The sequence below is a fragment of the Toxorhynchites rutilus genome, chromosome 2 (assembly GCF_029784135.1).
Source record: "Toxorhynchites rutilus septentrionalis strain SRP chromosome 2, ASM2978413v1, whole genome shotgun sequence".
Lineage (NCBI taxonomy): Eukaryota > Metazoa > Arthropoda > Insecta > Diptera > Culicidae > Toxorhynchites > Toxorhynchites rutilus.
The window spans coordinates 63,502,496-63,524,984 of NC_073745.1; the positions used below are offsets into that span (position 1 = coordinate 63,502,496).

The 22,489-nt window shown below is 35.7% G+C and overlaps 1 protein-coding gene across 3 annotated transcripts in view; it reads right to left on the reverse strand.

Moving 5' to 3' along the window:
- Positions 1-22,489, reverse strand: part of LOC129769915 (heterogeneous nuclear ribonucleoprotein L) — a 638,502-nt gene that overhangs the window by 20,230 nt on the left and 595,783 nt on the right. For all 3 annotated transcript variants that reach the window (XM_055772452.1, XM_055772453.1, XM_055772451.1), the window contains 3 exons: positions 8,401-8,528; positions 8,168-8,318; positions 7,895-8,099 (listed from right to left, as the gene is read on the reverse strand). In XM_055772452.1, the coding sequence (XP_055628427.1) occupies positions 7,895-8,099; positions 8,168-8,318; positions 8,401-8,528 (484 nt within the window). The remainder of the gene's footprint in view (positions 1-7,894; positions 8,100-8,167; positions 8,319-8,400; positions 8,529-22,489) is intronic.

The following is a 22,489-nucleotide window of genomic DNA, read 5'->3' on the forward strand; positions in this document are numbered from 1 at the left end:
ACTGACGCTTGAAGACGTTTTGTCGCCACTAATGATGACCAAAACAGATCGATTGCAGACATCTAAAGACATCTTTCATGTGTATCTGGCGATGCTTGGTTAGATGAACCGATACGATGGTTCTACAGGGTTTGACCTTCATCCGCGACCTACTGTCATAAACCTTCCGAAACACGTTGTTTTCGGAGAAAAAATATCATTTACAAGCATGTTAAGTGGAAAAAACTCAGAGTAAGCGAAATGAACCATGAATCTGAAATGAATCATTGGCTACCCACAAACACAGTGTTCGTCCAAATGCTCTGTGTCTGGTGGGATTGGAAGAGAATTCTGTCTTATAACCTACTGCCAAGCAATAGCCGATAAAATCCAACAACAACTGCTTGTTGGATTTTTCTCGACTGGTTGCTATAAGGAAGGTGCGATCCAGTACAAACATCCGAAATCAGTCAGAACGAAAGGCATCGTATTTCACCAGGACAATGCCATGCCTCATGTCTCTATGACAACACGGTGAAACTTTTTTGGAGATAAAATCACTTGTTCAGGCCCCTGCAAAAAAAATAAAGACAAGAGATTCGACCTGTTGGACAGCATGAATAACACCTCGTCCACCTTCTTCTACGAGAAACCAATTTTTTGACGTGGGACTACGTCTAACCGGAATATATGGAGGGTAAAATGAAAACCTAAACACAGAACATGCAGGAAAAAATGAAAGATTTCGAATGCTTATAGCTCGAACATTTCGTACTGGATAAGAGAGATGTTTGCATCACTTGATAGGGAATATTTCTACGCATCTATCGCAACTAACAAAATGTTGTTTTTCATTAGATAAACAATTGAATAACTGTAAAATATTAAGCGTTATCTAAACGCCCTAACTGCATCGTTTTGATTGGCCCGATTTACGGTTTCCCTAACACAGCCATCAAAACCAAGCAGCGTTGGGGAAATCGGCATTGCAAATACATGAAAGTAAGGGGACTTTTGTTCTTCATCGAAAAATGTTCCCTAACACAGACTTTAAAACCAAGCAGCGAAATTGGCATTGCAAGCACACGAAAGAGCCTAGAGGCGAGTGAACTGAAAAGTTTAAACCCTCTTAAAGCCAAAAAGAACACACGAAAGTAGGGGGAGCTTTTGTTCCCACCGAAATGTGTTCCCTAATAGAGATTTCTAAACCAAGGTGCCTGGAGAAATCGGTATTTCAAATTCATGCAAGTCGGGGGTATTTTTGTTCCGACTGGAATGTGTTTCCCTAACACAGACATCAAATCCATGAAGCGTGGGGAAATCGGCATTGCGAATTCATACAAATCGGGGGTATTTTTGTTCCGATTGAAATGTGTTTCCCTAACACAGACTTCAAAACCGAGGTTTCTGGGGAAATCGGCTCTGCAAATAAATGCAAACTGCGAGTACTTTTGTCCTCGCTTGCCTTTGTGCAGAGTGGAATATGTCTGTCCTAACATGATCTTCTAAACTTAGGAACCTGGGAAAATCGTGCAGCCACTAGAAGCGAATGAACTTCCCAGTTTCAAGCAAATTCGAGATTCGAGAAGTATGTACACTTTTGGGATGTAAACTTCAGAGGGAAATGTAAAATAAAATAATCGTTTGATAATTTTTTTTTGTCTTTATTGGAAAGATTTTCAGCCTTAGGCTGGTTCATCAAACGTTTGATAATTCTTCCGTACATATATTTTGTTCTAGTCATCATACCAAACGTAAAAGGTCCGTCATTAAATTTACTTGTAACGAAGAACAATCAATCACAATAAATGAATTGACTTTACACGGCATTTGTTCATTTTTTTCACTCACAGAGCAAATATATTGAACTCAATTGAATTTGGAAACTGTTTCATTCAATCAAGAATTTAATCAATACAAACGAATGATTGCTAAGCTAAGGTAGTTCCACGTGAACCTTGCGGTTATATCATAGATATAACCCACTAATTTTTTCTTGATAGGATAGTATCTTCAACCGGTGTGAAAGATGGCCCAAGATTTGCAACAAAAAAGTGCATGTATAATTCAACAAATTTATGTCTACTTATAAGAATGACGCTATTATTTTTTTCCTAAAATCGGCAAAATTGCAGTACAACTCAAGAACTTCCTTTTTTCATTTTGTAGTAAAATTTCAATAAAATATTTCGTTAAACCATGAATGAACTCCATTGGAGACATAAATTCTATCATAAGAATTTAGCTCGTATAACTGTTTTGAATCGTTGATGTGAAAATGATAGGTTGTTTCAAAAGTTTTCTTCCTCAATATAAGGTTTATATCCCGCTACTATCTGGCACTATGCAGAACACACGAAATAACTGCATGATTATACACGTTTTACCAACAGCGTTTCCACGGAACAACCCTGACCATGAGGATTTCTCACCGAGATATTCTTTGTTTTTTGTTCACTATCTGTATTGTACACCCGATTCTGGAAAAAAAAAACTTGTTACAATCTTGTACAGATAGTCAGGAACAGTGTTGCCACATTGAAATCTGTATTTTCGAGCTGGAAAATCTTGTTTATCTGTAGAGAAAATGGAAAATCTGTATTGCAGATTTTGCACCTGATAAAACTTTTGCGTTAGAATTACGAAGTAATAATTGCATACTTGCGGTGAAGTGTACATTAAGGTGGCAGCGAAAATGGTCATGTTAAATTTCAAAAACCGACCATGTATATGTTGTTAATTGGCCCAAAAAAATGACCTGTGCAAAGTTTCAGCTCAATCGGATATGATTTAGGGGCGCCTTAAAGCGCTCAAAGTTTTGGTTTTTTGATCCTCGAAAATCTTTCAAGGGGGGGAGTAAAGGGAATTTGGGAAATCCATTTTTTTTATCGATGCCATATGTCTTAAAAATGCATAAAATGACGAGATCTGGTGTTAGCTCGAAAAAAAAATTTTGGCCGAAAATCGACTTTTTGGGCCTGAGAGGCAATGAAGGTATGGAAAAAAAATAATTATCGAATTTAAAGAACCAACCAAAATGGCCTGTGCAAAATTTCAGCTCAATCGGACATGATTTAGGGATGCCTCAAAGCTCTCAAAGTTTTGATTTTTTGATCCTCGGAAATCCTCCAAGGAGAGAGCAAAGGAAATTTGGACAACCGAAATTTTTTTTCGATGTCAAATGTCTTAAAAATGCATAAAACAACGAGATCTGGTATTATCTCGAAAAAAAATTTTTTTGTCGACTTCTTGGGACGTCGAACTCAAAACTGTCTGTCTGTCTGATTCTTATGGACTCGGAAACTACTGAACCGATCGACATAAAAATTGGGATGTAGGGGTTTTTGGGGCCGGGGAAGGTTTTCATGATAGTTTGAGACCCCTGTCATAGGGCTGTCATACAAATGAAACACAAATTTCTACATTACTCGAGAATTAATCAAGCAAATGAAACGAAATTTGGCATTTGGAGGTTTTATGGTGCAATAAATGATTCTATGGTGGTTAGATACTCCTCCCTCTCTGTTAGGGGGACTGCCGTACAAATGAAACACAAATTTCTGCATTACTCGAGAATTAATGAAGCAAATGAAACCAAATTAGGCATATGGAGGTTTCAGGGTGCAATAAATGTTTTCACGGTGGTTAGATAGTCCCCCCCCCTCTCTTAGGGGGGCCTACCATAGAAATGGAACACAAATTTTTGTATTACTCGAGAACTAATCAAGTAAATGAAACAAAATTTGGCATCTGGAGATTTGGTTAGATACTCCTCCCCCTCTCTGCCATACAAATGAAACACAAATTTCTATATTACTCGAGAATTATTGAAGCAAACAAAACCAAATTTGGCATGTGAAGGTTTTAGGGTGCAATAAATGTTTTTACGGTGGTTAGACACTCCACCCCCTCTTTAAGGGGGAGCTGCCATATAAATGAAGCATACATTTCTGCATAATTCAAGAACTAATCGAGCAAACGGAACCAAATTTGGCATGTGGAGTTTTTAGGGGGCAAGAAAAAAATTCTAAGGTGGTTCAACACTCATTCCACCTTTCTAAGGGGCATGCTTTTGTAGATGTCAATCGGCAGGCCTATGCTTGTGATATCTACATGCGAACCATCGGGGATTCTGAACACGAATGCTATCTCATCATTGCAAAAAGTAAAGTGACGCCATTGAAACCAGTTTAAATGTCTGAATTGGAGCTCCAGATTGCACTATGCTCCCTTATGCTTGACGGATTCCGCTACGACGCTCTTCTGGTTGAATTCCGTGTGGGAGAAATCCTGTCCACAAATAGAGTCGATAAGTGGAGATATTCCCTCAAAGTTGAATGCTGCGGATGGCGCTACCAAATGGCAGGTTGGTCCGAGTCTTAACAAGGAAAGTTGCTGGTTCAATATTTAGTCTAACTTTTCTTCACCATACATAATCACAATGGCCGTTACCGCCTGTTGTATTGAAAGAACAGATTAAACAGGTACCGCATTATCAGGAAGTAGTATAAACCCCGATTATAGAATTGACCCGCTGATCAGCTAAGCTAAATACCCGAAACAGCAAACGGTAACCTGTCTTCCTACTGACAGCTATAAATACTGATGATGATGATGGTCCCACCTCATTCCTTCACAAAGGTTTGAGCAGGACGAGCTATCTTATTGATAATAATTGAGTTACTGTATTTCTTTATTACATCATACTAACCAGTGAGCACAATCAATTGAAAAGAAAACGGACTGGTTATCCCGCAGACATAGATTACTAATCGAAAGAACAATTCAAGCCTTTATCTAAAGTATTCATTCCATGACTTGTCGAGAGAATTTCCAACCCGGGAAGACCCTAGACCGATCGGGAATTGAACCCAATGCCTATGTCAGTATTAGCCATGAATTTACAAGGGAAATCCCGCTTTATCAGATCCCCGGCCACGGCCTGCAATTGCAATCGTTTCCGAGCTCTAGTAGCTGAGCAAACCTAAGCCTAATTCTAGCCTAGCAAACCTAACTTCAGGCCCATTATTTTACATATCCCAAGGCATGTCAAGAAAATTTCCAACCCGAAAAAATCCTTGACCGATCAGGAATCGAATCCAATACCTATGTCAGCATTAGCCTTGAATTTACAAAGAAATTCCCGCTTCACTGGATACCCGAAAACAGTCTGTTAATCGTTTTCGAGACCAGACAGCTGAGCAAACCTAAGCCTGATTCCAGTCGATACTTCAGGCCCAACATTCAACCTGGGGTATAAACGTGTTAACCTGAATCTGCAATGAGATCTGCCACAACACAGAAAAGTCTTGATATAATTATCTGTTGAGAAGATGCATTTACAAGTATTCCGATTGAGCTATCCCTAGCTTACCTCAGGTTTCCACAATAAACCCATTTGAATACTTTCATTAAAAAAATAATTGTTTTTCATATGTTCTATCTCAAGTTGTTTATGTTTGCAAACGCGCGCTGGCTCAAGCTATTGAAGATCTCACAAGCATTGTTTAAGTTGAAGTCTACAGGTAAAGGAAAAAAATAACCATCATCATTATAGTCTAAAGATAAGAAAATACAAATATCCGTTAAAACTTCGTCATCTTACATACTAATATTAATTATATGCAGGGTCAAAAATCTAAATCATGCTTCAAAAACTCCTTACAAATACTACGGAATATTCGAAGGCTTGTTGCTGTCTTTGCTTCATTTGGTAATGTGTTATACAGGCGATATCCTCTATAAAAAAGTGAGTTTTGGGTACATGACATTCGAAAGTCCATGGTTCTGAGGTCACTTGCTTGTCTTGTGTTATATCGGTGCATATCTCTTCCATACGTTATCGTGTTTTGTAAATAGTTCGGTGTCATACCGCTAATCATTTTATATATGAACGTAAGAGTGCAGTATTTGATACGCTGTCCCACTGACATCCATTGTAGGCATTCAAGCATAAATCTTCGTGGAGTAAATCGCTCGCATCTCAATATCAAGCGCATGGCCTTGTTTTGAACAATTTGCATTCTTTTCATTTGCCTCTTATTTGCGGGAAATAGCACGGATGCACAATAATCGAAATGTGGAGCGATCAATGCTTTGTAGATGGTGATTTTAGTTTCAAAGGTCAAGAATCGATTAATTCTACAAAGCACTCCATATTTTTGAGCTGCCTTCTTCATAGTATAGTTTATATCTTCGTCGATGCGCAGCGTTTCGTCAAGAATAACGCCAAGATATTTGATTGATGTGGTTCTTTCCACAGTTTGTCCATCGATAGTTATACTAAGACTATCACTGTCAAGATTGCGTGTTGATACTACCATATACTTTGTTTTGCTAATGTTTAACTTAAATTTTTTCCATCTCAACCATTCGTCTAAGTTTTGCAGTTTACGGTTCATCTTGACGAAGCAATCTTGCAATGTCTCAGCAACAATGTATATCACTGTGTCGTCAGCAAACAAGTTTACGTCACTGTCATTTAACAACTGTTTGATATCATTAATATAATATCACCAGTTATGACAAAACTTTTTTGTTACTATACTTGTATGTGCTGTAGCCATGCATCTTCCAGAAATTCTAAGAAGTCCTTGTCACTAGCACCAGGCGAATGGAATATTCTAGCGTATATTCCTGAAATTTTGCATCCTCTGATTTCAACGGCTAGAAACCAATTGTCCCCATATGTTCCGTTGAAAATTTCTTTAAAATTTAAAAGGTTCGAAATATACATAGATACGCCTCCAGTATGGGCAGATCTCGACAAACAAATAATCATTGTGTATCCAACTACATTGAATCCATTCAGATCAGTCAATTCCGTTAAATGTGTTTCAACCATAATTAATAATTTCGGTTTTTCGTAGGACAACAATATTTCTATTTCGTCGAAGTGTGTCTGTAATCCAGCCACATTTAGATAAAGTGCATCATATTTTTTCAGTTCTCCTTTCTTGGGTGGCTAAATAGAGAAGTCCACCTGTTGCTTCTTCCTCTCATAGTTTCGGAGGAATATAGGGCAGTTTGTACTCCACGCGAAATGCTTCGTATCTATGTCTATTCTTCGTTCGTTTTTAATTTTGTTACAATTTGAACATTGAATTTCTTCGGATGTACAGTCCTTAAATTCATGATCTTTGTCACATTTCGGACACACGCTGTGTTTTGCTTGGCAGTCGACAATTTTGTGACCATATTCACAGCATTTGAAGCATCTTAGAATCCTCAATCCATCAATAACTCGACATTTTTCAAACCCGCAAAATACTGATTGAGCCTCTATCATTTTATTATAAGTATCCCCATCGACTTCTATTATAGCACTGTATTTTTTATATTTTATTTTATTATTATAATTGATTTTTCTTACTTCGAAATGTTTGTTTTTGTCCAACGAAGGGTTCTGTTTCAACAACGCAATTTTCAAATCACAATTTTCAATTTCATTCATTTCATTCACTGATCATAATGCAGTTGGATGAGACAAAGAAGTCTGATTGCGCAAGGTATGAAGCAATCTGAGCGGAGGATGTGATAACACATCCCAGCTAAACTGCTACAATTTTTGCTAAGTGGTCAAACTTCAAAACAGTCCGACTTCATCTTGGATAAACACTACAACTTAAACATCCCTGATTGATCAGCTCGGTACTTTCATATACGATTTCCACTGCAAGCTCGTTCAGACCATGTCTGCTGGCTTCAATGTTTTGTATTCTATCATAGACGGTCTCGAATGTTCAATCAGAGATATGATTGTCTCCAAGCATCCCGGAATATGGCTGAGTTCTGCCGTAAAATTTGTGACTCAAGAACGAACGAACGAACAGATCCAATCCAAAAGTACGTGAATTGATTTTTCATGACACCTAAAAACTTGTGGCTACAAAAATTACACCTATTCAGGACTCACCTTTGTGGTCGATCGCACTGTGATTGCACTTCATGATGGCGTTCACCGCCAGCGCCACGCTCGGGAATTCGACCAGTCCGGAGGAGGAACGTTCCGATTTCAGCGGGAACATTCGCACCTGTGCCGGGTGGCAGTCCTTGCTGGTGAACGCGGTCAGCAGCTGATCCTCGGACATGCCGGGTGGGGTGTTGAAAAAGTGTAGGATCTAAAAGGATGAGAGAGAGTGGAAAATATATATAACTTCGGCCACGTGAATGTTAAAAATGAGTATACCTTGCTCGGTGGCTGGATGCGATTTTTGCTGGCCTGGGTCAACGACAGGAAGCGGTTGTTCTTGGAGGCGCTGTAATCCTTGAAGCTGATCGAGTTATCCGGAAGAGTGTAAGGATTGGTGGATTCTGACAAATAATTTTGCTTGGAAAATCTGCAACAACAAGAGAAAGGGGAAATTTTATTGAACGAAACTTCCACGGCCACAAGTGATCCTTGAACCGGGAGCCACTTACGCGATCTGAATTTTGCAGCCATCGTTTCCGATTGGAATGTTGTTCAAGTGCTGGATGCTGCGTTCCACTGCGATGGCGTCTCCCATTTGAACCATGGCGGTACCCTCTTTGGTCTTCAAGAACTTTATCTGTGAATCGATTCGAGGGGAGAAGAACGAGAAAAAAAGTTTCTTTTCAATCTTCGTTGGAATTAGGAGACAATCCCGGCGATAAACGCCCGGAAACCCGCTCGGGGAAGTAAACTTTTTTGCAGTATTGTTTGACGATATCATTTTCCACTATTCAGAGCGCTTCCATCGCATCGCCGGCAACAAGTTTTCCTTCCTTTCCCCCCTCGGTCGATGATAATGAACTTTCCCAGAAAGAAGAAAGTATAGCCCTGCCAAACTTTCCACTTCAACCATGAAATTACGATTGTGGAATATATTTATATTGCAGGGTAAGTTTTTTTTATCTCTCGTTCACTTCCTCCGCACAAGGAACTAAAATTACCCAGACTAGAGAAAAGTTTCATCTCATAATTTTTCGTTGCCTGCCAGTGCCACACCTCGCTCTCTTCATGTAGTGGCTGAGGGGGAGAAAACATAGGAACGAAGGAAAACATCCCACTGCTGCCCACGCGATGAAATACGAAATCCGTAACTCATAAATGGTAAAGTCACGCGCATCGATAAATTCAATATATCGTTTACCCGGGCATACCCGGGAACAGCATACGGTCGATCCCTCCCCCACAAGGCAGAGCCACAGCTGCTGCTGGTCTTAGCTGGTCGTGCATTTTTGCTCGCTCGCTGCATTGCATTCTGAGCGGCAGCCATGGTTTGGTTTGGTGGGAGTTTTTTGCTTGGTTAACTGGATATTTGTATGTGCGAGAGAAAATATTTATGATTGATGCAATCAGGATGCCCGCCAATCAAATCTAAGTTCGAAGAGACTAAGACTTGTCGTCTTCTCTTGAGCGAGGAATGGTGATTAGTTTTGATCGTTTGAGTTTGTTAACCGGCTAACGTCCTCACAGTTGGGAACATGAATACTGGCATGTTACCAATAAATCGATAATATAACTTTAATCGTTCACTTCAATCAGCATTCACTTCAATCAGCGTAAACATCGTTTCAGACACTGTTATCAAAACTGCACTTTTGAAACTTAATAAAAAAAAGATAAAGTAACCGAATCATCAACTCCATTTCTTCATTTCTTCATTTCTTCATTTCTCCATTTCTTCATTTCTTCATTTCTTCATTTCGTCATTTCTTCATTTCTTCGTATCTTCATTTCTTCATTTCTTCATTTCTTCATATCCTCATTTCTTCATTTTTTCATTTCTTAATTTCTTCATTTATTTATTCATTTGTGTCTTAAGTTAATATGTTCCTCCTTTTCCTGAAGAAAATAAGTCGCTCTTCTAAACTCGAGTTGACTGCGAGTAATCGGTTACATTATTAACTTTAGAATTAAGGAAAAAAAAATATATATGCTAGTAACAATACAGTTAAGAGTTTGGCTCCTTTAAACTTATGTAAATAGCCTGTAAAAATAAAAGATGTAATAAAAAAAACGTTGAATGAGTGTTCGTGAAGCTCCGAAATAGTGAAATAGTTCGGTTGCAGTCGCTGACACTGAGAGTTTCTTCCATTAAAAATATCAAAATATCAAAATTACAAAATTGCAAAATCCCAAAATTACAAAATTACAAATTTACAAATTTACAAATTTACAAATTTACAAATTTACAAATTTACAAATTTACAAATTTACAAATTTACAAATTTACAAATTTACAAATTTACAAATTTACAAATTTACAAATTTACAAATTTACAAATTTACAAATTTACAAATTTACAAATTTACAAATTTACAAATTTACAAATTTACAAATTTACAAATTTACAAATTTACAAATTTACAAATTTACAAATTTACAAATTTACAAATTTACAAATTTACAAATTTACAAATTTACAAATTTACAAATTTACAAATTTACAAATTTACAAATTTACAAATTTACAAATTTACAAATTTACAAATTTACAAATTTACAAATTTACAAATTTACAAATTTACAAATTTACAAATTTACAAATTTACAAATTTACAAATTTACAAATTTACAAATTTACAAATTTACAAATTTACAAATTTACAAATTTACAAATTTACAAATTTACAAATTTACAAATTTACAAATTTACAAATTTACAAATTTACAAATTTACAAATTTACAAATTTACAAATTTACAAATTTACAAATTTACAAATTTACAAATTTACAAATTTACAAATTTACAAATTTACAAATTTACAAATTTACAAATTTACAAATTTACAAATTTACAAATTTACAAATTTACAAATTTACAAATTTACAAATTTACAAATTTACAAATTTACAAATTTACAAATTTACAAATTTACAAATTTACAAATTTACAAATTTACAAATTTACAAATTTACAAATTTACAAATTTACAAATTTACAAATTTACAAATTTACAAATTTACAAATTTACAAATTTACAAGTTTACAAATTTACAAATTTACAAATTTACAAATTTACAAATTTACAAATTTACAAATTTACAAATTTACAAATTTACAAATTTACAAATTTACAAATTTACAAATTTACAAATTTACAAATTTACAAATTTACAAATTTACAAATTTACAAATTTACAAATTTACAAATTTACAAATTTACAAATTTACAAATTTACAAATTTACAAATTTACAAATTTACAAATTTACAAATTTACAAATTTACAAATTTACAAATTTACAAATTTACAAATTTACAAATTTACAAATTTACAAATTTACAAATTTACAAATTTACAAATTTACAAATTTACAAATTTACAAATTTACAAATTTACAAATTTACAAATTTAAAAATTTAAAAATTTACAAATTTACAAATTTACAAATTTACAAATTTACAAATTTACAAATTTACAAATTTACAAATTTACAAATTTACAAATTTACAAATTTACAAATTTACAAATTTACAAATTTACAAATTTACAAATTTACAAATTTACAAATTTACAAATTTACAAATTTACAAATTTACAAATTTACAAATTTACAAATTTACAAATTTACAAATTTACAAATTTACAAATTTACAAATTTACAAATTTACAAATTTACAAATTTACAAATTTACAAATTTACAAATTTACAAATTTACAAATTTACAAATTTACAAGTTTACAAATTTACAAATTTACAAATTTACAAATTTACAAATTTACAAATTTACAAATTTACAAATTTACAAATTTACAAATTTACAAATTTACAAATTTACAAATTTACAAATTTACAAATTTACAAATTTACAAATTTACAAATTTACAAATTTACAAATTTACAAATTTACAAATTTACAAATTTACAAATTTACAAATTTACAAATTTACAAATTTACAAATTTACAAATTTACAAATTTACAAATTTACAAATTTACAAATTTACAAATTTACAAATTTACAAATTTACAAATTTACAAATTTACAAATTTACAAATTTACAAATTTACAAATTTACAAATTTACAAATTTACAAATTTACAAATTTACAAATTTACAAATTTACAAATTTACAAATTTACAAATTTACAAATTTACAAATTTACAAATTTACAAATTTACAAAATCAAATGGATAAAGCGTTTTGACGTAGGCTACGTCTTTCATTTGAATACTTGAAAGGGTGTTTGGAAAAGACAGCGTTACGTTCGGGGTGTGAGGCTTTGAACGGTAATATCTCTTTGCCGGCTGAACAGAGTGTCCGCTGTCGTGATGGGAGTTCGTTGAAGATCGACTGCATTCGATGAAATATAGAATATATCGCCGGTCCGATTGAGCTTCGAAAAGTTATCTCGATTACCATCTCAGGTTTCCCAAAGATAACTCTCTGTCGAGGCGATTAGATTTATACAAAAGCCTACGCTTGATGAATACTGGAACATATCGCCGAAATGATTGGTTTTAGATAAGTTTCCTCGGTTATTTTCCCAATTTCCCAAAGATAACACTCCGCCGTCACGATTGAAGTTAGATAAAAAGCACGCGCGATAAAAATAAAAGAATTGTCAGTTGAAATGTATCATGATAGAATTATCATTTTGTATGTTTTCAATAATAATCGGCATTAACGGATCATCTTCAGATTAGGATTAGGAACTTCGATATAACGTACATTTTACCCCGATATAACGAACACAATTTCAATGGACGAATTTCATGCCAACTCGTCTTAAGAGTTGGCAGTGAAACGTTGTGGGTGTAAAGAGATTGGTCATTTGAGCAACTTTGCATACGTCAAATCCCAACAAAAATTAAACTACTTTTTGAAAAGGGCCAACTTCTTACAAAAAATTCTAATTCAAAAACTATAATATCTCCAAAATTTCGGTCAAAGAATGAAATGTAGGAAACTGTTTGCATAAAAAAAACTACTAAGATTGTTTTTTAAATTACACTGAAAAATAAATTCAAAAATCTCCAAAAATTGCCAAAAGTAAAAGTGGCCTTCTTCGAATATATGGAAGATTTGTTGGTTCCTATGATTCTGAATTCTTCATTATGCTTCGATTTGCATGGACTATGCATATAATTTTTGTGTGGAATTTAAAAAAAAAATGTTTTTAGGAAAAGTGAATTTTAATTTTCAAAATATTTTTCAATGTATTTTTTCGTTTGCTATTTTTTCATGGAAGCTTGAATAATTTCCTATATTTCATTGTCTGACCAAAATTCTATAGATCTTACAGTTTTAAAGTTAGAATTTATTTGAAATGCTAAGCTTTTTCAAGTTTTTTTTTCGAAAAAAATTACCTTAAAAATTTACTGCGAAGTTTTAGTTAGGGAATGAAATATAAGAAATAATTTAATCTTCCATAAAAACATACCAAAAAAATTTAAAAATTTAAACTCATTTTTCTAAAAAAAATTTTTTATTCTGAACGGGAATTATATGAATAGTCCATACAACTACCAACAAGTCTCCCAAACATCGGAAAAAGGGCACTGTTACAGGGAAAAAGTTTTTTTTTAACAAGCAAGCGGTCATTTTATCTATCTACCCTCAATCAACAGGATGAAAGGAAAACTCATGAGAAAGGTTGGATTTATCTCCAAGTTGGATTTTGACGTAGGACTACGTCTAACCGGAAGATATAGGGGGTGAAATGGAAATCTAGGCACTGAACAAGTAGGAAAAAATGCAAGATTTGGAACGCTTATAACTCGAGCATTTCTCAATAGATCGCAAAGGTTTTTGCATCAATTGATAGGAAATATATCTACGCATCTATCATAACGAATAACATTTCATTTTTCTTGAGATAAATAATTGAATAATTGTGAAATATCAAGCATTGTCAAAATGCACTATGTGCCCATTTTTGATTGGTCCATTTTGTGCTCCTCAAATCGTACCGACCAAAACGGGCAACCAGAGCAGCAGCGAAATAGAATGAAGCACGATTGGAAAGGAAAAAGAAAAAAATGAACGAAACATTGGTCGCAGTCTCACACATGCGTAATTCTCGAGCCAGCCAGTCAGCTTAAAAATCCACGCTCCGCTGCCGTAACGATCATTCTTTGTGTGGACACCGACTGGACAACATCGTTGCTGGACGAGCTGGACGGCGAGGGATCGAGTGCCTTTCTCAAGGCAAGAGGGCGGAGGTGGTAGCGCTGGAGTAGAGTAATAGAGTAGAGTAGAGTTTTCAAAGGGCCTTCCTCAAGGCTAGAGACGAATGAACTGCAAAAGTTTAAAGTCTCTATAATTCAAGACCTTCCTTCCTTCCGTAACTATCATTCTCATTCAAACCGTACACCACATCGGTTCGCATCACAACACATCAACAAACCAACCCAAGCAGCCATGTCTGGACATGGTAAAGGAGGAAAAGTGAAGGGAAAGGCAAAATCCCGCTCGAACCGTGTTGATCTGGAGTTCCCCGCAAGGGTAGCTAGGCCGAGCGCGTTAGTACCAGTGCACCAGTCCACCTAGCCGGCGTTATATAGTTTCGGCCGCCGAAGTGATCGAGTTAGCTGGCAAAGCTGCTCGCGACGATAAGAAAACCCGCATTCGAAACAGAACACATTCGGTTTGGTGGACATCAAGACAACAGGCAGTTGCAGCGAGTGGCGAGTGGCAAACGCAATCGCAAAACGGCATCAGGTAGCAGAAGAAAAAAGTTTGTTCTTTATACAAACTGCTTTGGTGGCAAATCCAGAACAAGGCGGCATCGAGGGCGTTCGAAATGGTTTTTTTTCAAAACCACGAGTACTAAGTTTTCTAAATTGGAACCATTCCATAAAACAAGGCGCTTTTCAGGGCCATTAAACCTTCCAAAAAAAGAGTTTAGGAAATACAGTTCAATGCTTTCTAAAACAATATCCAAAATAATAAAAAATCACAAATTGATTTTTTCATAATTTGTTTGTCAGGGTCAATAAGCTCAGAACAGCTACCAAATTCACATACTCATCATATGTGAATTTGGTAGTTGTTCTGAGCTTATTGATTTTCACCAATTCTTAAATTGCTTCTAGATTGAAAGTACAGTAATTTACACTTATCTCGACATTTAGCTAATTGGACGGACCTTTAATGCGACATATTTAGTTGGACATTTTTGTAAACATAGAGTTCGGGGTCCAAATTATGACCCCACATTGAAAGTTGACACTGTACCACTGTCATCGCAAATGTTCAATTACAGGTTAAAATTACCTCCAATCCGATACTGAGTGGTGGTAATGCGACGTGCCATTGAATGTAATTTACTGTAAAATATGTCACAAGCTGGATGGGAAGAAATTTTCCAACTGTGAAAGCTGTGGCGAGTGGCAAATGCAATCGCTAAACAGAAAGGTTTAGCCGAACAAGATGGGGATATCGAGTGATAACAAAACAATAAACTCTTTAGATTGAAGATAATTTTGTGATCCTGAAAAGGACCCTTTTTAACCTGCATGTGAATCCAACGAGCGAACAAATCGTAATGAATGTATTTTTTTGCCATCGCTCCCTTCGTTCGCTCATTCGTTCGTCTCGTTGGACTCGCCCCTCTGGCTGAGTCCGCCGATTTGTCTCTATCCTGTGAGTGTGTACCGCTAGAGTATAAAACACGCGGACCCCAAAAAAATATCTTATTTTCTTTCAAACCGTAAACCCGTGTGGTTGTACGGCATCGGCATCGTGGACGTAACAAAGGTGGACAAGTTAAGGGAAAGGCAAAGTCTCACTCGAACCGTGCAGGTCTCCAGTTCCCTGTTGGTCGCATTCACTGATTGCTCCGCAAGGGTAACTAGGCCGAACGGGTTGGTCCCGGAGCACCAGTATACCTAACAGCGATTATAGAGTTTCGGCCGTCGGAGTGCTCGAGTTGGCTTGCAAAGCTGCTCACGACAATCAGAAAACCCGCATCAAGAACAGAGCAGCTTCAGTTCGGCGCTCATCAAGGCAACAATTAGTTTCAGTGAGTGGCAAAGTGTTTCTCCGGCACGTCGCATTAAATGTAATTTACTGAACAACATGTCACAAGCTGGATGGGAAGAAATTTTCCAACTGTGAAAGCTGTGGCGAGTGACAAACGCAATAGCTAAACAGGAAGGTTTAACCGAACAACATGGGAATATCGAGTGATAACAAAAACACAACACCAAAGATTCTTTTCAGAACCATCAACATATTCATAAAGAGTAAACAGTAAACTAATCCATTTTTCAGGTAGATAGGAGAAGAAAATAAAACAATATATTTAAAATATATATTTAACAAAAGCTGTCCCCTTTGTATAGTCCTACGTCACTCCGGTTATGTCCCCGACATTACCCACCCGTCTTTTTTTTTTCATCGTTATTTACTAACTCTACCAAAACAGCAACACAATAAATAATATAAGCTTTGTTCCTGAATTCCTCATTATGCTTCGATATGACGTAAAATTTGATACAACGCACAATTTTGAAAGTGAAATGTACGTCATATCGAAGTTTTTCTGTACAATCAATAAATACGAAAATAAAATCCATTTTTTTTGCAAGTTCAATATGTAACATGTAAGGGGCTGTCCACTTACCACGTGGACAGAAAAAGTGATTTTAGACACCCCCCTCCCGCTCCGTGGACAAGCGTGGACATTTTCTTTACCCCTCCCTCTGTTGTTCACGTGGACATTTCTTCTCTTCTTGGAAACGAAATTCGGGGAAAAATTGTGTTGCGTATAAATTTTATTTTAAATTAGTTTTTATTTTCTATTCTCTGTTTTTACTTGATAAAAATGTTAGCTTCATTAGTACCGCTATTACTCAATTTTTGAAGTTATTTGTATCATTGTTTAGTTAGAAACATCACTAGTGAATCTAGTCTCGGACATTTTCTGTCATAAATCAACGTAAGCTGGTTGAGCTGTTTCAGTTCGTAAGCTGGAATGTTTTTTAAGCTCCCGACTGAAATGGAGTATATAGTGTAGGATATAATAACATTTATAAGACAGGCCATTTGAACTTTATTGTTTTGTTCAGGCGCTAAAGATTCAAAAAAAAAAAAAACAAAAAAATCCAGTGATTCATAAATAAAGAACCAGATGGAAAACTATCACTCCTTTCCAAAATTTAAATCGATTTTGCATGAATTACAACCAGTTTCTAATCCGTAACTCATTTTTAGTTCAATTCACAAATTCTCGAATGGGTTTTGTTCTGGGAAGTCCCTAGTCCCTGAAGACCGTCCGGATTTCGTTAACTGGTGCCCAATTACCTATTAATTGTGGTTTGACGGTGGTTTTGACACAAAAACAAGAACAAATGATTCCGAAATATTTCGTTCTACTCCTGATTTTTCCATCTGGTTCTATAGTTATGAAACACTGGCGGTTTTGTTTTTTTTATGTTTCGCTCCTGAATAGAACAATCAAATTCAAATAGACAATCTTATAAACGCTCAAAATAATCTGTCCCCAATAGTTGATGCTGTTCACTTAACTTTTTTTTAAAAAAATCTATCCTCGTCTAATTATCAATCTGCACTACAAAAATCTAATCTACCAATGATCTTTCTGTACAACTTCGTAAGTTTTGTAGGGTTATTCGAAATATTTTTGCCAATATTTAGGGGAAAATCAAAAGCATAATTTTTAGGATACACACTTATACGATTCTACACTTCGTTTCATAACTTTAGCACCACTCATTTTTTTTAGCTTTTAGAGATGCGAAAGATATCGGTCCAAATGATAAAATGGTATACAATGACTATTTTCGTTTATAAAATAAACTTTGTAACCTTCATTGTTTTGTAATCCTTCAAAAAAAAAACAAAGTATCGGTGTTTCATAACTTTAGATTCAGATGTAACTCCCCATTTAACATTATCACTCCTTCATAAAATTAACGAAGATAGTTAATGTTAACATTTCGATTCAACCGAGCTTTTCCTGATCGCTGAGAAATACAAAAACTTGAGTGGTTTTAACTTCTTGAAAGATTCACAGACCTTTTGTTTTCTCGTCAAAAAACTGTGCAGGATACTTTTTATGCCATCCCATGACTCGATTTTCTTGCCCTTTTTCCAATGGCATCTGAAAACGGCAGATACAAATATGACTTTCTCCGGGTGAAGACCAGTTTTGCGGATAGCTGATTATGGCTCAATCCGCTTGCCTCAAAGATACACTCTAAAATACATTCTCAGAATACACATTACAGCAAAGAAGTTCAACTATATGAATAATGTAGATGTTCAGCACTATCAGACAGCTCAATCATTTTTGTCGATAAATACGAATGAATTTATTGAAAATGCGGAATGCAGAAATATCCATATATTGTTGAACACAGATGTGAACCTTTTTTTTCAAAATATTCATTCAACGTGTCCACGTGGATATTGTCTATACCCCCTCCCCCCTCACCGTGGACAAGCGTGGACATTTCCGTAACCCCTACCCCCCCCCCCCCCTAAAGTTGTCCACGTGGTATATGTAGACAGCCCCTAATAGGTGTCATTAATAGACCATTTCATTGGCTTCAATTTAATATGTCGATCATCTGAATCGGTCCAGTAGTTCAAAAGTTATGAATTTAAAAAATATATATTTTTGGAGAAATGGGGAAAAACATGATTTTTCGGACCATCCTAAAATGGAAATGGGCACCCTTATGGAAAAAGAGCGCCGTGAAGAACGCCCACAAAAATAGTAAATAAGAAGCCCCAGCAGGGTTACCACACGTACAGATTTATCCGGAAAGGTACAGATTTTTTCGTTATTTTTGGTACAGAGTCTGGGCGGTACAGAGTACAGATTTTCGTCAAAAAGTACAGATTGGTACATTCGAACAAAGCAACATTAAGGTACATAACGACTTTTTTATTTTCAGAAAAAATCTGTATCGAAAAGGTAGAGACGTTATTTCGTTATTCCATCTGAACATCCTTTTCCACTTTCGAACTAAAATCAAATTCGTTAGCGCCAACATCAAATGGACTAATAACGCTAAGCTAATTGTAGAACATATGGGAGTTCAATTTTCCAAATTTTCCAATTTTTTTCCGCTATATTGATCTACGGGAAGAGACGAATACAACGAAATATGGATGACTCAAATTGGACCATTCCTTCCTCGGGTTTTGCACTTACCAACACATTTGGCCTTCCATTCTTATTTATAGATTTATACAGTTTTCACAACTGAAAGAGGTAAGAAAATAACATTTTATATATGAAATTGCGCAGAATTAAATTTCTACAAAACTCATCGCAATTAAATATTTTTTAATCATTACAACATTGTAATTTATGAAAAGAACTACAAATCTCATATAAACTCACATTGCAAAATTTAAAACCATCATCGAAGTGCCGCCTAGATGTAGATTTTTACGCCCTTTTATTTGCAACATTTGAAGTGCTTTAGGAAAGATAAAACAAACATTTCAGATTGGATGCTAGTGAGTGTTCAGAGAAATCGGCTAAAATGGATTACACCTAAACTTAGAAAACAATGAGCTCATACTACTATTGTAACGTTTGGGTCAGTTGAATGAAACATTCGTGAGAAAATGCAAAACAACATAATTTTTCTTCAGGACAACGCACACTTTTGAACAGCTCTAGGAAGCATCGATAAAATCAGTGCTTTATGTACTTTAAGAATTGTTGCAATAAAATATGTAGCAACATTCTCCTTAATTCTTTGCTCATTGTCAATTTTCATAAAAGCTGAACACTGTTTTTCATCAGAAATTCTTTGAACCCGTATATGAAGGGATGATTCACCTCAAGTGAACCGTCGGAATAATACATGTTGGAAAATAATTTCATCTTCAAATCATCGCACCCATCCCGAGAACCGGTGCTGCACCAATTGTGTTGTGCGATTTGGCTCATCGCTACGAAACCAAACGTCCGGCGGTCGTCCCAAAAAGTAGGACCATGTAGAGGGGAACAAATTTTTCACACCATCAGAGCTTATCTACTTTCCACATGCCTCATTTCGCACAATGATTTATCTGCCGCTTGATATTTGTTTTCTCATTCGGCTTCGATGCGGTACGGTGTCGGTCTCTACCATTCCGCAAGGGCGAAATTCTTTCGCATCGTCCAACGGAACGTCATCTCGCTGGGTCCTCACGCTCCTTCATCGCCATCATCTCGCTTGAAATGATGGCATATAGAAAATTTCTCGCCACGATCCGGTGCCGGTACCGAGGAAGCAATTGAATGTGAATTCGGGACGAGAGTAGCATTGTGTTTTGAAGTGCCTCTATGGTTACAAAAGTGGGTGGTGGAGGCGCGCGGTTGCCCATCTCCGATGACATGTTCAATGGAGACGCACGGTGTGGGCAACACTAATCGTATGCCAAAACACTTCCAACGCCAAATGGTAACGGATTAAGTATCTCTTGCTTAGACGTACCCACGAAATGTTTGAAATTCATCAGTCAGCACACGACTAGAGAGACGCGGGAGAGATAGTGAATAATTAATATTACAGCGCGGCAAAACTGCAAACAAAACAGCGCAAACAGACGGACAGCTTAAGCTGCACTTCAGAGGAACCCTCATCCGTCCGTCACTTGGCGGTCACAATCAATCCAACAATCAGCCGAATGCATTTCAGCCGGCGACCAAGTTGCCATGAAAGTGATGCTGCCACAGCCAAGTCAGCCAACACCGCTGAATAAATGGATGAATTGAGGACTCGAAATTGAATCATTAAAGAGCGTTTTGTACGAAGGAGCGAAGCGAAATGCAATTTGCTTAGAAACCACTAGCCGAATCGATTAAACATTTGAAACATAAGCCGGACTAATTAATTTGAATAATGGCTTTGGTTGATGTAAGGGGATGCCGCTTTTGATCGTTTTGCTGTTATTATTGAAAGTGGCCGTCTCGCTCGTGTTGTGATGTGCCAATCACTCTGCGCTACTGTCATACTTGGTCGGTTGTTCGGTTGTTTAGATGCAAATTTCGAAATGTGCTGCGCGGATATCAGTTGAATTTCTCAGGCCACATATAGATTTTGAATCCAAGTGTTTGTGATGATTACGTCGTCTATATTCTAGAAGCGCTTCTTCAAATGGAAGAAAAATTGTACGCGTCTTTTGGACTTCTGGAGTGCTGTTACTCCACGAGGTCATTCGGTTCGACTCTATCCATATCTCAAAATGGTACCTGCTGGAATAAATTGAAATTCTCGAAATCGATAAGCCCTGGTAGCAACAAATGAAATTAATTCTTAACACTAGAACTACCAACTGGTCAAAATGACCGGTTATATTGTTTGTTCGCAAGATTTTGTATTGAAATCTTTTTTATATTTTTTAATGATGTTATGACTTTTTCTAAGTTCAAATATTCATGTATTCATATATTGATGTATAAGTTCATCAATATTATAAATTATTTAGATCTCTCACTTCCTTTTTTTATGACATACATATGTAGTATACCTGTTTATACCGACCGGTCAAAATGACCGGTCGTGATTTTGAATGTTTCTAATACCAACATTGCTTAGAAAAAACGTCAATCTGCCACTACGGTGCCAACCAATCAAAATTTTCGGATCAATTACTGCTTCTGAACCACAAAATTTGGGATGTTTCAAAAATTTCCTAATATACTGTGATGCAATTTTATTTTTTCATTGACAGTTGTTGTATATGGTAGAAATAGGTAATGTTGAAATTAGTGTAGTTGAAATACTCACAATATTATGGACAATTGGGTTGATTTTAAAAATAATACAGTTGTAGTAGTTTGCAGTGTAAGTAAATTTTGAATATTTGTATTAGATTGAGGGGAAAAAAACAATATTCTAAATATTTCTTTTTATCTAGTTATAGAACTTAATCCAAAAATGCCGAGGCGCCCGAACATATCTAGAGTTTTAGAGCACGTAACAGATTCAAGAGAAGACTTTTCTGATATCGATCAAGTTGCTTATGAAAGTAAATTCTGAATTTCGACCAGTATCTGAAATACTGATGATCAATCATAAGAAAAAAATGTTTGTTTCCTCAGAGAGCAATAGTCCAGAAAATCAATTTACGTAGACCAAGAAGAATGTTGAAACTGTCCTCATCGTCGGATGAGAATGATCACCAACAAGTCGAAATTTCTGCTGATGGAGCTATCTGCACAAAAAGCTGAATGCACTCCAGGAAGAATATAAATAAACAGCATTTTCAAAGCAATAATTGGAAGGGTGGAGTGTGTGTATATGTGAGAATACGAAACTATATGTGTGAGTATCATCTCTCCATACAATCGTCTTACCCATAAACGCATGAAAACGAAAGTTACGAATCGTTCATTTCGAGGATGCGCATAGCATTTTGTAATTTTGGTACAGTGTGCGATTAAGTGTTGCTCTAATTTTTGATCGATCGGCTAGAAAAAAAGGCTGAAGGTATCAATATGAAATGTCATAGGAGTTTAGGGGATACACTATGCTAAAAATTTGCCTACTAACATTCAAATTTACTACAATATTTGCAAAATTACAGAAGATTTTCTAAAACACTATTTTTTTTATCCCAT